Below are 21,759 nucleotides of genomic sequence, written 5' to 3'. Positions count from 1 at the left end.
TTTTAGTAGAGATGGCGTTTCACCATGGTGGCCAGGCTGGTCTTGAACTCCTGACCTCAAGCAATCTGCCCACCTCAGCCTCCCAAAGTGCTGGGATTACAGGTGTGAGCTGCTGTGCCTGGCCAGGACTTGTCTTTCTTCTTCTTCTTCTTTTGTTTTTTGAGACAGAGTCTTGTTCTGTAGCCCAGGCTGGAGTGCAATGGTGTGATCTCCGTTCACCACAACCTCCACCTCCTGGGTTCAAGCTATTCTCCAGCCTCAACCTCCCGAGTAGCTGGGATTACGGACGTGCCCCACCACGCCCAGCTAATTTTTTTTTTGTATTTGTAGTAGAGACAGGGTTTCACCATGTTGGCTAGGTTGGTCTCATGATCTGCCCATCTCAACATCCCAAAGTGCTGGGATTACAGGCATGAGCCACCGCACTTGGCCCCAGGACTTGTCTTTCTTAAGCACAGAAGTTCTCTGAATGATGCCTAGGACATGGAAAGGACATTTTAATACATTTGTAATCAAAGCATCGTAAGTCTTGCTTTTTTTCTCATAGAAAAAACATCTTTCTAAGACTCTGTACCTCTTTCCAGAGTGCTGCACATTTGAGTTAGCTTAATTATAGTGTAGTGACTTTGATCCAAACTTGCTGGTTTAAATTTTGGCTCTTCTAGCCACTCACTGTGTGACATTGGGCAAATTACTTAACCTTTCTGTGCCTTAGTTTTCACATGTTAAAGCGGCGGTCATAGTAACAGAATTTATCTTCGAGTGTTGTTGGGATGGTGAAATGAGTAAATATTTGTAAATGCCCTGTACCTGACACACGGTAGTTGCAATATTAGTGTGCAGTATTGTTTTTATTATTAGCAATAATGTCTTCAAAGTCTCACTTTCCTGCTGGTTTGAATGTGCTGTGAGAACACATACTGTCAGTTTTGTCTGCCACAAATCGGTTGAGTCTCTTGCATTTACCTCTAAATGGGCTTGTAATTCACCATCCCCACTTTTCTTTCTTTTTCCTTTCTTTTTCTTTTTATTTCTTAATTTCTCCCACAAAATCTGAAAGTGAATCCCCACTTTTCTTTTATCTCTTAAAAATTCTATTTGTGGGCCGGGCACGGTGGCTCCACGCCTGTAATCCCAGCACTTTGGGAAGCCGAGGCAGGTGGATCACAAGGTCAGGAGTTTGAGACCAGCCTGGTCAACACGGTGAAACCCCATCTCTACTAAAAATACAAAAAATTAGCCAGGCGTGGTGGCACATGCCTGAAATCCCAGCTACTCAGGAGGCTGAGGCAGGAGAATCACTTGAACCCAGGAGGCAGAGGTTGCAGTGAGTGGAGATGGCTCCATTGCACTCCAGCCTGGGCGACAGAGCAAGACTCCATCTCAAAAAAAAAAAAAAAAAAAAAAAAGTAATTTGTTTATTTGCATGTGGACATAAGAAAGGGTTAACATGGCCGACAACTATTTCATGAGCTTTTTGGCTTTATTTGAAAAGTGAAGTGTGTTTGGGGAAGGAGATGGTTAGGAAAATAGATGCTCCCGTGTTTGACTTACCAAGGAAACGGAGATCAGAGGAAAGCCTGGAGCACTTCCTGGCTTCCACGGGTTCCTTTCCAGGAAGCTTTTGCTTTACCTGGGGAAACCCCAAGCTCTACAGTGAGAAAGTTGTAAATTAGCCTTTAGGAGACGCTGTTTGTCAAAGTTATCTTAACCCTGGAAAATGGGAGGGAAAAAGGCAGATAAGCAATGATGACATCAGCAGGAAATTAATATCAGGCTACCTAGTCCTGAAGATCCAGTTTTCACTTAACGATCAGCAAATCTTGAAGTCTCTTCCCAAGCAAATGGGAGCTTCCTTGGACCTTGGAGCACACAGAGGATTCTACTTTCTTTAAAACTTTGTTTTCAGGCAATTTCCCTGAGAATCGTTTACCTCCAGAGGATTGGTGGAGCTTGATCTGAAGGTATGTAATTAACGATCCTTCTTACCCCAGAGTCTCATGCTTGGATCTTTTCCTTTGCTTCATGGCTTCATGTTGCAGAAACTTGCAAAAACTTGTCAGCAATGGCACTATTTTTTCTTAGATTTCTTTGTCATGCCTGGGAAAACAAAAGTTAAAAAATCCGGAAGCCTCCAACATAGCCTTTTACTGGGGCAGAAATATGTTAGCTCACAGAGACAAAGTTTGGTAGACTCACTAAAACTAAAGATCGGAATTGTCAAGAAACCACAAGGCAAATGCAAGATGCGGTAGAATAGAAAGGTGTCTCCAATAAACCACTCATTTGACCTCAGGGCTAGTAGCAGGGAAGACCCCCTGGATTATCACAATTAAAAATGACATTTTTTGTGGGTTTTTTTTTGTTTCCTTTAACACCAAAAGTAATGTGTGTGTTCACATATGCATAAAATTTGAGAAATTCAGTTGGAAGCCCAGAAGGAAATATGTATTATCTATAGTTATGTCACCTCGATATAACGACTCTTTGTTATGGAGGTTTTGATTTTTGCTATGTCTTCCTTCCTTCCTTCTTTCCTTCCTTTATCTATTTATTTATTTAAGATGGAGTCTCGTTCTTTCACCTTCCAGTACTCAGGCTGGAGTGCAGTGGCGCAATCTTGGCTTACTGCAACTTCCGCCTCCCAGGTTCAAGCCATCCTCCCATCTCAGCTTCTGGTGTAGTTGGGACCATAAGCGTGCACCACCATGCCTGGCTAATTTTTGTATTTTTTGTAGAGATGGGGTTTTACCATGCCCAGTCTGGTCCCGGACTCCTGGCCTCAAGTGATCCACCCGCCTTGGCTTCCCAAAGTGCTGGGATTATATAGTCGTGAACCACGGCACCCCACCTGTTCTTTCCTTTATAAAGTATTTTCTTATTTCTAAAAATAGCCAAGTTCTGCATAATAACTATATACCTCAAATGCTTATAGAATAAATAATATTACAATGAAAATTTTATCACTGCATTGCTCCTCTGATTATGATGAAATTTAGTATAGAGAATAGCGTAGTTTATAAACTGGTCAGATGGAAACATTGACTCGTGTAATTTGTATTTTTTTAGTGAAAACAAGTTTATTAGAGAAGCAAAGAAACAAAAGAATGGCTACTCCATAGACAGAGCAGCCAACTCATGTAATTTGTAACTTCCTACACTGATTTGAGCAACTCTTGTCTAAAGCCACCCTTTCCTGCTGAGGTCTAGGATATTTTATTTATTTTTTTTCTTTTTGAAACAGGGTCTCACTCTGTCACCAGGGTGGAGTGCAGTGGCATGATCATGGCTCCCTGCAACCTCTGCCCTCCAGCCTCAAATGATCCTTCCACTTTGGCCTCCTGAGTAGTTGGGACCACAGACACGTACCACCATGCCCTGATAATTTTTTGTATTTTTAGTAGAGACCAGGTCTCGCCATGTTGCTCAGGCTTGAGGTCTAGGATTACGCCTTCCCTTTCTGTAAGATAAAGGCCTGCCCTCTTACAGGTAGCAGTCTGAAGTAAAGATGTAACACACATACTTCATGGTACCTCGCTGTCTTTGGGTTGATAGATCATAAGGATAACGCTGCCTCCCCCAGATTGCTTTGTGTCTAAAACTTAAAGCATAGATCCAAGTGCTATTTCTGCCACTTGGTGGAAATGAATGTAAGGGCTCCAATCAGGCTACCAGGCTTGAGGGAAGTTGTGCTGTGTCCCTCCATCTTAACTTTCTCCCTCTGGGAACATTTTGATTTGGGGAAAAATCAAGGTGATTCGAGTTCCAATATAAGCACCCTCCAAGCTTCCTAAAAAGTAACTTGCAAGTGTTGGGGGAAAAGTTTTCTGGGCTGTTGGTTTTTGAAGTAGCCTCGCAGTAATTTTTATTTGTCAGCACTTCCAGGAAAGTCTAATGCCCGGAACGGAGGAGGCTGTGGTGAGGGGAGGGCCTGGGAAGTCAGGGGGCCATATGTCCTCACTCTCTAATGCCCTGCCCCACCTCTCTGTCCCTTTCAGGCTGGCCATGAAATCTCAAGGTTCCAGTTCAGATAAAAACTGTAAAGTGAGCTTTCGTAAGAAGCTTCTGATTATTGATTCAGACTTGGGGGTCGAAGATGTGGAGCGCCTCAAGTTTCTCTGCATAGGATTGGTTCCCAACAAGAAGCTGGAGAAATCCAGCTCGGCCTCAGATGTTTTTGAACATCTCTTGGCCGAGGATCTGCTGAGTGAGGGAGACTCTTTCTTCCTAGCGGAACTCCTATATATCATAGGGCAGAAGAAGCTGCTGCAGTACCTCAACTATACCGAAGAGAAAGTGGAGCAATTGCTACCTATCCAAGGAAAAGTCTCTCTATTTAGGTGAGCATAGGTCTATGGTGGAGATGGGAGGATCTCCCATCTAGTGTTCGGTCTGGCCATTGGGCTTTGAAAGGAAGCTGCAGTTAAGATCTTTTGGTTATCTACCTCCTTGGATGATAAACCGGGAGATTCTAAACCTCCTTCTCAGCCTCTGATGCTAATGAGCTGAGAGTTGGGAGGTCAGCAAAACTTCAAGACCAAACTCTGGGCCTAGAGGTGGCTTCCCTTTGTTTTACTTCTCACTGGCAGTGAAGCCCACCTCAGTGTGGCAGAGCCTGCGTTTTCCCTGGTTACCAGCCACCACACGTGCAGATCTTCTCCCTCCTGGGATCCACTAGTCTGTCTATGTGTTTCCTGGGGTCTTGAGAAGAGAGTAATGCATACTTGGAGCAAAATAAGCAAGATGAAAAAAGAGATGAGTTTCTGGGGTAGAGAGGGATGTCATTTATGCCATGTCTAGCATGTCTAGTTATAGAAATTTCTATATTTTTGGGTGGAAATCCAGAGAGGTAAAAACAGGCATTTTGCCCAAAGAGGTAAAATTTAGGCATTGGTCTTATCATGGATGACAGCGTTTTATTTTTATTTTTATTTTGAGATGGTGTCTCGCTCTGTCACTCAGGCTGGTGTGAAGTGGCACCATCTCGGCTCACTGCAACCTCCGCTTCCTGGGTTCGAGTGATTCTCCTGCCTCAGCCTCCTGAGTAGCTGGGACTACAGGCACCCACCACCACACCCAGCTAATTTTTGTATTTTTAGTAGAGACGGGATTTCCAACATGTTGGCCAAGTTGATCTGGAACTCCTGGCCTCAAGTGATCTACACACCTTGGCCTCCCAAAGTGCTGGGATTACAGGTGTAAGCCACTGCATCAGGCTGATGACAGTGTTTAAAGTTGTTCACTGACATAGTGTCCACATCAGAGAACCTCACGAAGAGGAGCCTTTGGAGGGTGTTTTATGGTCTGTGCGATTAGAACACATTAAGCCTTAGCGGTGGAGCTGGCTCCCAGAACCTGAGTTGCCCTTGAGTCAGTGGAAGGAATGATGAATTCCAGAAATCCATATTTCCGTTCTTCTGGCTAAACATCTGAGGGACAGTCTCTGACACATAGGGGTGTTAGTATGTGGATGAAATCCTCACTTTTTCTGGTTTTGGATTATATGACTATCTCGAAGCTGGGATAGTTTTCTTCCCTTTTCAATATACAATCGACTATACCTTGGCTGGCCTGGGATCCTCTCTACTAAGGGCCTGTAAAGTAAGCCTGAATTTCTAGATGGAATCAGGAGATGGGAGGGCATGTCAGAACTGTGTTTTATGCCTTTTTTTTTTTTTTTAAATATGCCTTCTTAGTGTGGTGAAAAACAGCACTAGACTTGGCGTCAGAAGGCCTGCTTCTACTACTTACTGTGTTATCTTTATCTAAACAAATTACTTAGAAACTGAAAGTTTTAATTTTTTGAATCTATAAATGGGATTAATAATTGTCTACACATAGAGTTGATCATTCAACTGACAGAAAACATTTATGAAAGCACTTGATTGATTATGGTGCCCTCTGCAAGTGTAAGGCTTTATTTGTCATTTTGGGTATGTGTCTTAGAAACCTGCTCTACGAACTGTCACAAGGCATTGACTCAGAGGACTTAAAGAACATGATCTTCCTTCTGAACGACTCTCTTCCCAAAACCGAAATGGTGAGTGGGTCATACAGAATGGGTCTGTGTGAGCACTGTCTTAATCAATGATTAGAAAGATGCTGGAAAGGGTTTTTAGGGAGATTTATTTTTTGTGGGAGACAGTATCATACAATGGTTAGGAACATTGGCTTTGGTGCTGGATAAGCCTAGATTCTGGTCCTGATTCTAATTCTAAACCTGTGCTGTGAGGCCAATGATTGAATTTTTCTAGTCTCTATTTTCTTAGATGTAAAATCGTGGGCAATTGTATGATTTCCTTCTAGGACTTTTGGGAGAATTAGCTGAAACAATGTGCATGAAGCGTTAGCACGAGGCCAGTATTTGGTATAGCATGCAGTAAATGCTCACTTCTGTTGGCATCTGCTGTGTTATTTATTTATTTATTTATTTATTTTGAAACAAAGTCTTGCTTTGTCGCCCAGGCTGGAGTGCAGTGGCACGATCTCAGCTCACTGCAACCTCCGCCTCCTGGATTCAGGCCATTCTCCTGCCTCAGCCTCCCCAGTAGCTGAGATTACAGGCATGTACCACTATACCCAGCTAATTTTTATATTTTTAGTAGAGACAGGGTTTCACCCAGGCTGGTCTAGAACTCCTGACCTCAAGTGATCTGCCTGCCTTGGCCTCCCAAAGTGTTGGGATTACAGGTGTGAGCCACTGTGCCTGGCCTTGTCCAGTTTTTCTTTCAAGTGCCTTTTAATCTATAGGTTAGATTTCCTCCCTGCCCCCAAATCTCTTTCTTTTTCTTAAAATGTATCTGTTGAAGAATCTCTGGGTGGTTGGCCTGTGGAGTTTCTCACAGGTTGGGTTTTGCGAATTGCACACTCGTGGTGCGGTTTGGCATGTTCCTCTGTCCTCTGCATTTCCTGCAGACTGGCAGTTGAATCCAGAGGCTTCATCAGACTCAGGTCAGATCCGTTTGGCAGGACTATAGGTAGTGTTATTTTTTCATCAGGAGGTACCTGATTTTCTCTCTCTTTATCTTTGATATTAGCAACTGTTGATGTTCAACCAGTTTATATATTGAATTTTGAGGGGTTGCAAAAATGGAGATATTAGAATTTTTTTTTTTTTTTTGAGATGGACTCTCACTCTTGTCACCTAGGCTGGAGTGCAATGGCACGATCTCAGCTCACTACAACCTCTGCCTCCTGGATTCAAGCAATTCTCCTGCCTCAGCCTCCCGAGTAGCTGGGATTACAGGAGCCTGCCACCACACCCGGCTAACTTTTTGTATTTCCAGACCATATTGGCTAAGCTGGTCTGGAACTCCTGACCTTACGTGATCCATCCGCCTCAGCCTCCCAAAGTACTGGGATTACAAGTGTGAGCCACGGCACCTGGCCAGTTATTAGAATTCTATCATTTCATTTTCCTCTCATCCATTATTTGGTTACCCAGTGATACAGCTTATAGGTAAATCCCTGATTCTTTTTGTTTAGTTATCTAGTTTTTTGGGGTTTTTTTTTTTTTTTTTTTCCTGAGATGGAGTCTCTCTTGGTCACCCAGGCTGGAGTGCAGTGGTGTGATCTTGGCTCACTGCAACCTCTGCCTCCCAGATTCAGGTGATTCTCCTGCCGCAGCCTCCTGAATATCTGGGATTACAAACATGCACCACCATACCTGTCTAATTTTTGAATTTTTAGTAGAGATGGGGTTTCATTTGGCCAGGCTGGTGTCAAACTCTTGACCTCAAGTAATCTACCTGCCTCAGCCTCCCAAAGTGCTGGGGATTACAGGCGTGAACCACTGTGCTCCGCCTAGTTATCCAGTTTTTAAGTTAATTGGTTTCTTATTATTCTCCGCAGGTGACCCATTACAAAATATATATAAATTTAAACTCATGGATTTAAACATATGTGAGGTATTTCAACCTATTGCAATTATTATCCTTACTGAAGTTCATACTGAGGCTGGACATGGTGGCTCATGCCTGTAATCCCAGCACTTTGGGAGGTGGAGGTGGACAGGTCACTTGAGCCTCAGGCGTTTGAGACTAGACTGGGCAACATGACAAAACCCGGTCTCTACAAAAAATACAAAAATTAGCTGGGCATGGTGGTGTGCACCTGTAGTCCCAGCTCCTCAGGAGGCTGACATGGGAGGCTCACTTGAGCCCAGAGAATTCAAGGCTGCAGTGAGCAATGATTGTGCCATTGCACTCCAGCCTGGGCAACAGAGTGAGACCCTGTCTCAAAAAAAAAAAAAAAAAAAAAGTTCAGTTGTCCCATTTTTTCCCAGGGGATGCGTCTTCAGTTTGGTTCCTAAGTCATTTTGACATGACCTTAGTAGTCTTTGATGGCTTCTTTACTATCTGGCAAAAATATCACAGGTTCTTCTTGTATATTTTCTGCCCAGTCCTGGAATCTCTCATTTCTCCCAAAAGCCCTGGCTTCTTTTAATGACAGATGTCATGGCAAGACCATAAACTAGATGCTGGCAGGCTCATTGCTCTTGGCTAAATATATATACACACACTACATATATACACATGTGTTTACAAATACGCACATACACACACAACCTAAAGGTTTAGTAATTCTTGGAGAATTTAAAAAATCAGGCGGTTTTGTTTTAGGGAATTATTTTTATAAAGCAGTGTAAGGATATTCTGCTTTTGCCATAAAATTTCAGTGCCCACGTTTGCAGTGGTGCAAAGCAATTACCTGCTAACATGGTAGCATTATACCTTAAATACAGAATTTCTCAAAGTCAGAGGAGATTCCTGTAGTTTGACAAGTGCTCCAGGTGGTTTTGATAACATTCTCTCCCAAGTCAAGGCATCCACTCACACATTTTCCAGTGTTTAGGTTTACACATAAAATGAGACCACTTTTTATTGTTATACCCCGTCCTATGTTAGGGACTCTCTGAACAATATGAGGTGGGGGATGAGGGATGAGAGAAAGGTCATTTGTTAAAGCAATCTCTGATATTCGAAACACTGAGTATTAGTTTTCAAACAAGAAAAGCTGGAAAATGTTTTTTTTCTCTCTTTTGCTTGCAGAGGTTCTAGAACTCTACTTGAAGACATCTGTGGCTACAGAATTATTATTATTGTCATTATTTTTAGACAGACTTTCACTCTTGTTGCCCAGTCTGGAGTGCAATGGTGCCATCTCGGCTCACTGCAACCTCTGCCTCCTGGGTTCAAGTGATCCTCCTGCCTCAGCCTCCCAAGTAGCTGGGATTACAGGCGCCCGCCACCACACCTAGCTAATTTTTGTATTTTTAGTAGAGGTGGGGTTTCACCATGTTGGCCAGGCTGGTCTCGAACTCCTGACCTCAAGTGATCCACCTGCCTCAGCCTCCCAAATTGCTAGGATTACAGGCGTGAGCCACTGCGCCCGGCCAGAATTATTTTTATGGTTAGTAGCATTCCAAACATCTTTCCCCTACTAAAATAGCTTTTAAATAATCAAAGGCACATGCTCAGGTGGCCAGTTGATTTTGTTTTTCTCAGTACTAGTAAAAGGAAACATAACTGTTTTGCTTAGCTGTGGCATGGAACTGTGATGTTACCAGGTCAAATTCAGGAAAACCGCATTTCCTCTTTGGATTCCAAATGATCTCAGCTTTTTTGTTGTTGTTGTTTGGGGGATGGGGAGATCTCATTCTTCATGTCAAAATTGTGGCTGAGTTACACACCTCAGATAATTCAGGTTGATGTGTATTGGATTTTGCAATTAGGCCAGCCATTGGAAGTGTGTAAGGGACAGTCTTTAAGCAACACAGATGTTTCCACACCAGGGCTCAGTGAGGCTGCATTATCTGCAACTGCAATTGCAAAAGACCTTATCACAGAAATAAATTACTTACCTGCCATTGGAAAAGGGCCTGAACACCTCTCAGCCAAAACGGAAAGGTTCTAAATTCATATGGTCTCTCTGGGGGAGCACAAATAACCTTGCCTTTGAGGGACGTTCTTGGCTTTCTCTTTGATAGCTTTCATAGAAATGTAAGCAGTATAGCTGGCCTACACATGTCCTGAGAGATCTCACAACTGTCAGGAAATCCGTTCTCAGCACAGCAATCAGCATAGAACGTTGAGTCTAAAGGAAACCACACCCGAACTTACTCTTTAGCAAACAAGCAAAAAAAGAGCTTTCGGATGTTTGCTGCTAGTGTTCACCAGAGTGGTGTTAAGCTAATGTCCAGGTCCCATTTAAGTGTGTGTGTGTGTGTGTGTGTGTGTGTGTGTGATGTACTAAATATCTAATAAACTTTTAGAAAGTATAATGAATTTCCATCATTGCTTCTGTAATCACATCCTAGCCCTTTATTCCTCCTGGTAGGATGTTGTCAAGATATGAGTTTCTGGCCTGGCAGGTGGCTCATGCCTGTAATCCCAGCACTTTGGGAGGCCAAGGCGAGCAGATCACCTGAGGTCAGGAGTTCAAGACCGGCCTGGCCAATATGTTGAAACCCTGTCTCTGTTAAAAATACAAAAATTAGCCGGGTGTGGTGGCATGAGCCTGTAATCCCAGATACTCAGGAGGCTGAGGCAGGAGAATGGTTTGAATGGAGGTGGAGGTTGCAGTGAGCCAAGATTTTACTACTGCACTCTAGCCTGGGAGACAGAATGAGACTCCGTCTCGAAAAAAATAAAAAAATAAAAAAAAAATAATACTAGCCAAATTGTGATTTTTTGTTTCAGAAAATTCTTTTTCTTTTAAAATACCAAATATAAAATTCTTTCAAAACATTTTCCCCTCATTTCTTTGGTGTCCCTCTTTTGCTGGTTTCCTAATCAGTATCACTTAAAGCTGTGACTTAGAGTTCAGTGGTTAATAAAATAGACTTTGGCATCAGATTGTACCAGCTCTGCCATTAATTAGCTTTGTGACCTTGGGCAAGTTACTGGATCTTCTTTGTGCTTCAATTATTTCATCTTTAAAATGGGGAATATAATAGTAGCTACTCAATCAGTTGTTGTGCTGTTAATATACAGCAAGCACTGTCCCTGTTGCATAGAGTTATATATATTTGGTATCTGGTATTAATATAGATTGTATACAGATTTGCTTGGTAACACCTCTTCCCCTACACCCCTGAGCAACTTGAGGGCAGATGCTGTTATATCTTATTTATCAGTGCAAAACCTAGTGCCTACTGGCCATGCAGGTAACATCTGAGTGAGTGGATAATCAGTAGGCAAGTAAATGTAACTCTATTGATTCTCTTGTAGACCTCCCTAAGTTTCCTGGCACTTCTAGAGAAACAAGATAAAATAGATGAAGATAATCTGACATGCTTGGAGGACCTCTGCGAAATGGTTGTACCTAAATTTTTGAGAAACATAGAGAAATACAAAAGAGAGAAAGGTAAGTAGCTTGTGCTTGCTAACTTGGACCAGACCATGGAAATTTTTTTTTTTTTTGAGATGGAGTCTTGCTCTGTCGCCCAGGCTGGAGTGCAGTGGCCGGATCTCAGCTCACTGCAAGCTCTGCCTCCCGGGTTCATGCCATTCTACTGCCTCAGCCTCCCGAGTAGCTGGGACTACAGGCGCCCGCCACCTCGCCCGGCTAGTTTTTTGTATTTTTTAGTAGAGATGGGGTTTCACCGTGTTAGCCAGCATGGTCTAGATCTCCTGACCTCGTGATCCGCCCATCTCGGCCTCCCAAAGTGCTGGGATTACAGGCTTGAGCCACCGCGCCTGGCCTTATGGAAATTCTTAAAGCAATTGGCCATGCATGATGTTTTGTTTGTTTGTTTGTGTGTTTGTTTTGTTTTGTTTTGAGGCAGAGTCTCACTCACTCTGTCACCCAGGCTGGAGTGCAGTGGTGTGATCTTGGCTCACTGAAACCTCCACCTCCCGGGTTCAAGTGATTCTTCTGCCTCAGCCTTCCGAGTAGCTGGAATTACAGGAGCCTGCCACTATGCCTGGCTAATTTTTGTATTTTTAGTAGAGACAGGGTTTCACCATCTTGGCCAGGCTGGTCTTGAACTCCTGACCTCAAGTGATTCACCCACCTTGGCCTTTCAAAATGCTAGGATTACAGGTGTGAGCCACCGCTCCTGGCCCGTGTGTGATATTTACTCATCATTCCGATAATATTCTGCTAGGAAAGCCAGAAATCTCCCCCTTTGTTCTTTCAACACATATTGGTTGAGTTCATATGTCGTACTAGGCACTGCTTTAGAAGTTGGGGGTATAGCAAAGTACAGAACAAAGCTCCTGCCCTCTTGGAACTTATATTTCAGTGCAGGGAAGTAGTTTTAGACAAATGTCTTTTTCTGATTCTAATATGGGAGTGAGAGTATAGGGAATTTTGTTTTAACTGAAATAACATGAAAAAGAAGGCAGGATAGCATGGGGTGAGAGTGGAGTCTGTGGGGTCGGATGGCCGGGACTCCGCTGACTAGTGGTGCAGTGGTAGTTTTTTGGCTTTTCTATGTCTCACTTTCCCCATCTGTAAAGTGGGCATAATAATAGTACCAACCTCCTAGGTTTTTGTGAGGTTTGAAGGAGATAGTTTCTGTAAAATGCATGTCTGGCGTGGAGTAAGCATTCAATACATGTAGCTACTATGACTCTCTCAGAGAGAAAAGTCAGGAAGACCTCACATTCTCAGAAACTACTATCAAAGAAGAACTTTATTTTCTTGTGGGTTTCTTTTTTTTTCAAGTCTGTCTGATAAAGATAGTTCTGCTGTGATATTTTATACAGGTAGAAGCACAGGGCAGAAGTCAAACCTGGCTGCCTCACCACGTGTCAATACGCTAAATATCTGTGTTTTTCTGAGTCAATTTCTCCACTGTTAAACAAGAGCTATACATAAAAACGCATGAGTATATTCATGAAACTTTTATGCCACACCCTTAATTTAGTTCAGTGAGTGACTCTAGTGTGCAGATTTCTTTGGTTGAAAATGAAACTAGCTAAGAGGAAACGTCTCTCTAAGAATTTGGTTAACACAGAATGAGTTGAGGAGCAAAATATACTGTTGTCAAATTGATAAAATCTCAAGCAATAAAATGATGAACAAATGCATAATTTAAGTTATGAAGAATAAAAGCAGTTCTTTCTATCATCAAATTATCAAATGAGAAAGCAGAAGGTTGATATGGAAAGAACATTTCAAATCCTCACATGAGCTCTGAGTTTTTTTCTAAACACATTGTCATTTTTCTGTAATGTCATATCCCATATGAAGTAAACAAAGGGCAAGTGGTCATATTATTTTGGATACTTAAATTCTAAAGAAGACACACTAGCTTCTATGTAGTTGATTACATTTGCCTCAGTGAGTCTTGAAGACTGAAATTTGTTGTTTTATTTTTAGTTTTTGAGACGGAGTCTCGCTCTGTCACCCAGTCTGGAGTGCAGTGGCATGATCTCAGCTCACTGCAAGCTCCGCCTCCCGGGTTCACACCATTCTCCTGCCTCAGCCTCCTGAGTAGCTGGGACTACAGGCACTCGCCAACACGCCCGGCTAATTTTTGTATTTTTAGTAGAGATGGGGTTTCACCGAGTTAGTGAGGATGGTCTCAATCTCCTGACCTCGTGATCTGCCCACCTCGGCCTCCCAAAGTGCTGGGATTACACGCGTGAGCCACCGTGCCTGGCCTGAGCTTTGTTATTTTTATTTTTATTTTTATTTTTATTTGAGATGGAGTCTTGCTCTGTCACCCAGGCTGGAGTGCAGTGGCATGATTTTGGCTCACTGAAACCTCCGCCTCCCAAGTTCAAGCAATTCTTCTGCCTCAGCCTCCTGAGTAGCTGGGATTACAGATGCCTGCCACCATGCCCAGCTAATTTTTGTATTTTTAATGGAGACAGGGTTTCACCATGTTGGCCAGGCTGGTCTTGAACCCTTGACCTCAAGTGATCTGTGCTGGAATTATAGGCGTGAGCCACTGAGCCTGGCCCAGGACTGAGCTTTATATCAGCAGAATTCTAATTTTGATTTTTCTTTTCTATAACCTACCTGTGTGTGATCTCTTTTGGGTGTCAATCATTATTGATATTTTAATATTGACTTTCTTTAGTTCTAAGAGTTTGAGCCTAGTTCTGCTGTTAAGATGAAAGTCTAAAGGACTGAAAAGAGTAGGTGTGCAGAGTTTAGACTTTCCTGTAAGTGTGTGTGATCCAAAGTCCAAGCGAGGACACTGGCTTTGTTTAAGGACCACCTGGCTAACTTTCTAAGTTATCTTGAGCCTTGGTGTTTGCTTTGGTATTTTCTTGAGACAGACTCTTACTCTCCCCAGGCTGCGGTGCAGTGGGACGGTCTTAGCTCACTGCAACCTCCCCATCCCAGGTTTAAGCAATTCTTCTCCTGCCTCAGCCTCCCGAGTAGCTGGGATTACAGGCATGCACCACCACACCCAGTTAATTTTTGTATTTTTAGTAGAGACAAGGTTTCACCATGTTGGCCACGCTGATCTCAAACTACTGACCTCGTGATCTACCCGCCTTGGCCTCCCAAAGTCCTGAGATTACAGGCATGAGCCACCTCGCCCAGCCTAGTATTTTTAATTTGTTATTAAAATAAGGTACATAATTATAATAAAATTAAATAAAAATTCAAGTAATTAAAGCAACATAGAGTGTAGAAGGTAAAAGTCTTTCTCCTTTTCTTCTTTTTCTATTACTAACCCATTTCCCAAAGATAACCACTGTTTGGAATATATACTTATTGATTTCCTTCTATATAGAAACAATTGTAAGTGTACAGAGATATTACACACACACAGAGAGAGAGACACGTATATTTTTAACAAAGACCATGCTAATCATATTCTGAAACTTGCTTTTCCCCCCACATAATATAGCTGACTTTTTTTTTTTTGAGATGAAGTTTCGCTCTTGTTGCCCAGGCTGGAGTGCAATGGCACGATCTCGGTTCACCACAACCTCTGCCTCCTAGGTTCAAGCGATTCTTCTGTCTTAGCCTCCTGAGTAGCTGAGATTACAGGTGTCTCTGCCACCACGCCAAGCTAATTTTTGTATTTTTAGTAGAGACAGAGTCTTGCCATGTTGGCCAGGATGGTCTTGAACTCCTGACCTCCAGTGATCCACCCACCTCAGCCTCCCAAGTGCTGGGATTACAAGCATGAGCCACCATGCCCGGCCATAGCTGACATTTTCATGAATATATTAATAATACAGATATAGATCGTTTTTATTAATGGTCCCTTAGAAATCATTTTATGGCTATAACATTTTTATATAATTACCACTTTTAAATGGATTTTCTTTTTTCTTACATTCTTTTTACCCTCCTTTCCTTCTTTCTTTGTTCGCTATTATAGCCTGAATTCTGATATTATTTTTTGAGACAATGCTTTTGAAATCTCTACTTGGCAATTATCTGGTACATTAAGCACTATAACTTTTTTTTTTTTTAGCAGCTTAAAACAACAATAAGTTTTGAAATACGATTTAGTAAATATATAGTAATTTTAAGGAACTAATAAAATTATAAAATAACAAAAACAATAGAAAAGAAAATAAAACAATACAAGGAATAAAAATAATTTATAAATTTACACATTTTTTTTTCTGGGTATATATGTAGGCTTCCATAAGCAAATGCAATGAGAAATTTACAATTCTCAGACTGGGCGCAGTGGCTCACGCCTGTAATCCCAGCACTTTGGGAGGCCGAGGCGGGTGGATCACCTGAGGTCAGGAGTTCGAGACCAGCTTGGCTAACATGGTGAAACCACATTTCTACTAAAAATACAAAAAATTAGCCGGGCATGGTGGCGTGCCTGTAATTGCAGCTACTCAGGAAGCTGAGGCAGGAGAATTGGTTGAACCTGGGAGGCAGAGGTTGCAGTGAGCCGAGATCATGCCATTGCACTCCAGCTTGGGCAACAGGAGCGAAACCCTGACTAAAAAAAAAAAAAAAAAAATTACAATTCTCTTCAAAATAATTATTTTTGATGGCTGCTTTTGATGGCTGGTTATTTTGGATTGCTACTAGTCAGAAGGTAATTTTTATTTTCCTGTCTGTGATTTTATTTTCAGCTGCCCAGATAGTGACACCTCCTGTAGACAAGGAAGCCGAGTCATTGTATCAAGGAGAGGAAGAACTAGTTTCCCAAACAGACATTAAAACATTCTTGGAAGCCTTACCGGTAGGTTCAGTGGTGTGCTGGTCAATGTTTAACAACCGGCTCCACCCTCCAACCCCCCCCAACCCCCCAAAAAGAAAAAGAGAGATTGGCTCCGGTTTGTACCATTTACTGTAAATGCTCTCGCCATGGTGATTGCAAGTAAACAACATGATATCAACCAGAGTGCACATTTTCTGAAAATTTAACAATTGACTGACACTAGCCGACTAGTGAGAGCTAGTTAGTTTGAACTCTCACTAGTTAGTCTGAACTGATTCCACACACCCTTGAGTTGCTCTGAAATGGTTCCTCTGTTCTTATCTGTGGGATGCAATTAGAGCCAGCTTTAGGGACATATAATCTATGGAGTACAGGGCGCCTGATAGTAATTCCAGAGTTCAAGTACAGAGCTTTGTTTAATGTTCTGCTGTTACTGTTTTGCAATTCTTACTGTATTGAACAAGAGGTTTGCCAAGCATGTAACTGGACAACCCAGAGGGCAAGGGTTTCTGGTTTCTGTGGTGCTCCGCTCTGAAAGGATGGGTGGAAGGGGAAACGTTGGGAGAATTTGCAGTCTGTTCCTCACAATGTGATCATGATCCTTGGGAGATATGTGACAGTCTTCCCTGGGATCTGTGGTTCCTCCAGCAGACTTGGGTAATTTCTTTGCCAACATCTGTCAGCATCAATGAGTTAGCTTGGTCTGGGAAATTTTTTGTTTTTTGTTTTCAATTGTGGTAAAATACACGTAACAAAATTTACCATCTTAATCAATTTTAAGTATACAGTTCAGTAATGTGTTAAACACCTTCACATTGTTGTGCAGACATTACCACCATCCATCCCAGAACTTTTTCATCATCTTTTAGTAAAACTTTGTACCCATTAAACAATAACTTTTCATTTTCTCCTTCCCTCCAACCCCTGGAAACCACGGTTCTACTTTCTCTGTCTATAAATTTGACTTTTCAGGGTACCTCATATAAGTAGAATCATACAGTATTTGTTCTTTTGTGACTAGCTTATTTCACTTAGTGTAAAGTCTTCAGGGTTCATCCAAGTTGTAGCATATCTCAGAATTTCCTTCCTTTTGAAAGGCTGAATAATATTCCACTGTGTGTATATACAGTAAGTCCTCACTTACAAGGTTGATAGATTTTTGGAAACTGACTTTAAGTGATAGCATACTGTATAATGTATTTATTTTTATTTTAAATTTTTTTGTAGAGGTGGGGTTTCGCTTTGTTGTCCAGGCTGATCTCAAACTCTTGGGCTCAAGCAATCCTCCCGCCTTACCCTCCCAAAGTGCTGAGATTACAGCCATGTACCACCACGCCCAGCCACATACCACATAAGAAACCAATTTTATCATAGGCTAATTGATATAATCAAGAGTTGGCCAGTCATGGTGACCCATACCTCCAATCCCAGCACTTTGAGAGGCCAAGGCAGGCGGCTTACTTGAGGCCAGGAGTTCGAGTCTAGCCTGGCCAACATGGTGAAACCCCATCTCTACTAAAAATACAAAAATTAACCGGGCGTGGTGGCGCACACCTGTAATCCCAGCTACTTGGGAGACTGAGGCACAAGAATAGCTTGAACCTGGGAGGTGGAGGTTGCAGTGAGCTGAGATTGCATCACTGCACTCCAGCTTGGGTGACAAAGGGAGACCCTGTTTCAAAAAACGATAACAAAAAACCCTAAGAGTTAAGTTTCTATAGCATACAGTTCATTGTTTCACTTAAAGTCGGAGTTACCAAGAACCTACTGATGACTCTAAGTGAGGACTTACTGTACTCCATTTTGTTATCCACTCATCCATTGATGGACTCTTGGGCTGCTGCCACCTTTTGACTATTTTTAATAATACTGCTATGAATGTCGGTGTAAAAATATCTCTTTGAGATGCTGCTTTCAATTCTTTTGTGTTTGTACCCATAAGTGGAAATGGTGGATTATATAGTCATTCTATTTTCAATTTTTTGAGGAACCTTCATTCTATTTTCCACAGTGACTGTACCATTTTACGTTTCCACCAACTGTGCACACATCCTCAGCAACACTTCCTCACCAAGACGTATTATTTTCTTTCATTTTTGGTAGTAGGCATCCTAATGGAAGTGAGGCCCTATTTCCTTGTGGTTTTGATTTGCTTTCCTTAATGACTAGGGCTGTCGAGCATCTTCTCATGTGCTTTTTGGCCATTTGTATATCTTCTTTAGAGAAATGTCTAAGTCCTTTGTTCATTTTCTAATTCAGTTGTTTGTAGAAGTTTTATTTTTAATTCTTTTTTTTTTTTTTTTTTGAGACAGAGTCTCACGCGTCGTCCAGGCTGGAGTGCAGTGGCGGGATCATGGCTCACTGCAACCTCTAACTCCCAGGTTCAAGCGGTTCTCCTGCCTCAGCCTCCCAAGCAGCTGGGATTACAGGCGCACACCAGCACACCTGGCTAATTTTTGTATTTTTAATAGAGACAGGGTTTCACTGTGTTGGCCAGGCTGGTCTCGAACTCCTGACCTCAAGTGATCTGCCCACCTTGGCCTCCCAAAGTGCTGGGATTACAGGTGTCAGCCACCATGCCTGGCCTTTATTTTTTATTCTTAAAAATTATTTTATGGCTTCTTTACTACTGTCATGGTCTGATATTTTTACAGTTATAATTTTTAGATTTAAAAATAATTTCAATTTTATAGAAAAGTTGCAAGAATGTGAATAATACAAAGAATACCTATGTACTGTTTTCCTAGATTTACCTACCTGTTGTTGGTGTTTTACCCCATTTACTTTATTATTTTTGTGCATTCACTCACACTTGCTCTCTCTTTCTCCCTCTCTCTCCACACACACATAATTTTTTTCTGAACTTTTTGAGAGTAAGTTACATACATTCTGAACTTTTTGAGAGTAAACATAAGTGGCCTTTTACTCCTAAATTTTTTTTTTTTTTGAGATGGAGTCTTCGCTCTGTCTCCCAGGCTGGGGTGCAGTGGCGTGATCTTGGCTCACTGCAAGCTCCGCCTCCTGGGTTCACGCCATTCTCCTGCCTTAGCCTCCTGAGTAGCTAAGACTACAGGCGACCGCCACCATGCCCAGCTAATTTTTTGTATTTTTTAGTAAAGACAGAGTTTCACTGTGTTAGCCAGGATGGTCTCGATCTCCTGACCTCGTGATCCGCCTGCCTCAGTTTCCCAAAGTACTGGGATTACAGGCATGAGTCACCACGCCCGGCCTACTCCTAAATATTTTGGTGTGTATTTCCTAATAATAAGGATATTCTTTTACAGAGCTATAACACAATTATCAATGCCAGTAAAGTTATGTTAATATAATACTTTTATCAAATCAATGGTCCATATTCCAATTTTGTCTGTTGAACCCAATAATATCCTTAACAGTTTTAAAACCATCTAGTACAAAATTCCACATAGGATCCTATATAAATACAACACAAGGCTGGGTGTGGTGGCTCACACCTGTAATCCCAGCACTTTGGGAAGCCGAGGTGGGAGGACCACTTGAGGCCAGGAGTTCAAGGTGAGCCTGGGCAACATAGTGAGACCCTCTCTAAAAGAAAATAATAAAAATTAAAAATGCAATATAATGCAATACAATATTGTATTTAGTTGTCATGATCCTTTAGTCTCCTTTAATCTTGAGTCTCACTCTGTCACCCAGGCTGAAGTACAGTGGCATGATCTCGGCTCACTATAACCTCCACCTCCCAGGTTAAAGCAATTCTTATGCCTCAGCCTCCCAAGTATCTGAGATTACAGGTGTGCACCACCACGTTCGGCTAATTTTTGTATTTTTAATAGAGATGGGGTTTCACCATGTTGGCCAGGCTGGTCTCGTACTCCTGACCTAAATAATCTGCCTGCCTCAGCCTCCCAAAGTGCTGGGATTACAGGCGTGATCTACCATGCCCGGCCTAGTCTCCTTTAATCTTGAACATTTCCACAGCTGTTATGACATTTAATTTCCTCTTTTATGCCATCAAGACTTTTGAAAAATGCAGTCACTCCTCCCACCTTTCATTAAATAGAATTTTCCTTATCTTTGGTACATGTGGTGTTTCCTCATAATTAGATTCAAGCTGTACATTCTGGCCAGAATATCACCGAAGTGATGTTTGTGTCTTTCTCATGGCATCCCATCTGGAGATATAGCATGTCCATCTGCCCCCCTATTCGTGGTGCTAATTTTGATTATTTGGTCAAGATATTTTCTGAATATCATCACTCTGTAGTTAATTTTATATAATTACTATTTTTTCCCCACACAATTAATAAGCAAGTGCTGGAGAGACATTTTAAGATTCTGTAAATATCCTGCTGCACATGAAAAGTTTCCCCCTAGATTGAGCGTCCGCTGATGATTCTTGTGTGATCCAACGTTTACCATGTTGGTTGTAAAACAATGCTTTTCTGACTCCAGTATTCTCTCCACATTCGTACGTTGGCTATCAGCATTCTACTATAAAGAAGGACCCTCCTTTCTCCCCAGGAAGGTGTTTTTGTTTTTTTAAATGAAGGAGACAGTGGAAACTGGCCAGATGACCTGTAGCTCCTGGAGTTTGGCAAAGGCTGGGCAAATGCCCACCTGAAGACTATGCAGGCAATCAGGACGTGACATAGCCGGGAGAGGCCTGCTCTGTGGCTCTGCCCTGAACCCCATTTGGCAGGTGGAGGTATTTAGCCATTTGAGGGACTCTCAGCTTTGGGAGGGCACTTTGTAAGTGATCTTCAGAGATTAAGTACATCCTTAATTAAAAGAAACGGTAACACCTCCGCCTGCTTGCTGTGAGTTTGTTCATTTGAATTCCCCATCTCCCCCAATGGGAAATAAGACAGAATTGCAATTATTTATAAAATCTTAAACTGATTTCTTTTCTCTAGGAAAATAGCCCTTGATTAAATTAATTCCAATCCTAGAAAAGCGCTTAGATATCTGATTGAGGTATTGAGGGAGAGGGGCTGCTCCCCTTGATTCTTTTACTGTAATCCAATTAAACCAACATTTATGGGCCAACTCCTTGGCCATGGGCATAGCTTCGTTTAGAGAGTTGCAAACCCCTTCCCACCTCCCCACTCCCCCAGAAGCTCTTTATTATTTTAATTAATTAATTAATTAATTTTTTTGAGATGGAGTCTCGCTCTGTCACTCAGGCTGGAGTGCAATCTTGGCTCAATGCAACCTTAGCCTCCCGGGTTCAAATGATTCTCATGCCTCAACTTCCCTGGTAGCTGGGATTACAGGTACCCGCCACCATGCCTGGCTAATTTGTTTTGTATTTTTAGTAGAGACAGGATTTCACCATGTTGACTTCAGGTGATCCACCCTCCTGAGTCTCCCAAAGTGCTGGAATTACAGGCATGAGCTGCTGTGCCTGGTCGTCCCAGAAGCTCTTTAAAATGTGGTTTTCCAGCACTGACATTTTAGGATTCCCGAATTCTAAGTTAAATTGTCTGCTAAATGTAACTCTTCCCACCCAGTTTTTCAACTAGTTTTGTGCTCCGATACTGACATGCATGTAGAAACACACACACACACACACACACACACACACACACACACACACACACGATTCTGCTTGTTGACTGAGAAATTCAGTGGTTTCTAAAATGTGGTTTTCCAGCACTGACATTTTAGGA

At 42.1% G+C, this 21,759-nt stretch overlaps 1 protein-coding gene across 5 annotated transcripts in view; it reads left to right on the top strand.

The window, feature by feature from the left end:
- Positions 1 to 1,539: 1,539 nt before the first annotated feature.
- The window catches only part of CASP10 (caspase 10, apoptosis-related cysteine peptidase), a 48,996-nt gene continuing 28,776 nt past the window's right edge, over positions 1,540 to 21,759 (top strand). For all 5 annotated transcript variants that reach the window (XM_011974507.1, XM_011974503.1, XM_011974508.1 and 2 more), the window contains exons 1-5: positions 1,540 to 1,964; positions 3,999 to 4,340; positions 5,947 to 6,040; positions 11,232 to 11,367; positions 16,020 to 16,129. In XM_011974507.1, coding sequence (XP_011829897.1) covers positions 4,006 to 4,340; positions 5,947 to 6,040; positions 11,232 to 11,367; positions 16,020 to 16,129 — 675 coding nt within the window. In that variant the 5' untranslated portion in view covers positions 1,540 to 1,964; positions 3,999 to 4,005. The remainder of the gene's footprint in view (positions 1,965 to 3,998; positions 4,341 to 5,946; positions 6,041 to 11,231; positions 11,368 to 16,019; positions 16,130 to 21,759) is intronic.

Source organism: Mandrillus leucophaeus, unplaced genomic scaffold, assembly GCF_000951045.1.
Source record: "Mandrillus leucophaeus isolate KB7577 unplaced genomic scaffold, Mleu.le_1.0 Scaffold146, whole genome shotgun sequence".
Classification (NCBI taxonomy): Eukaryota; Metazoa; Chordata; class Mammalia; order Primates; family Cercopithecidae; genus Mandrillus; species Mandrillus leucophaeus.
This window is presented reverse-complemented; position numbering and strand designations above follow the sequence as displayed.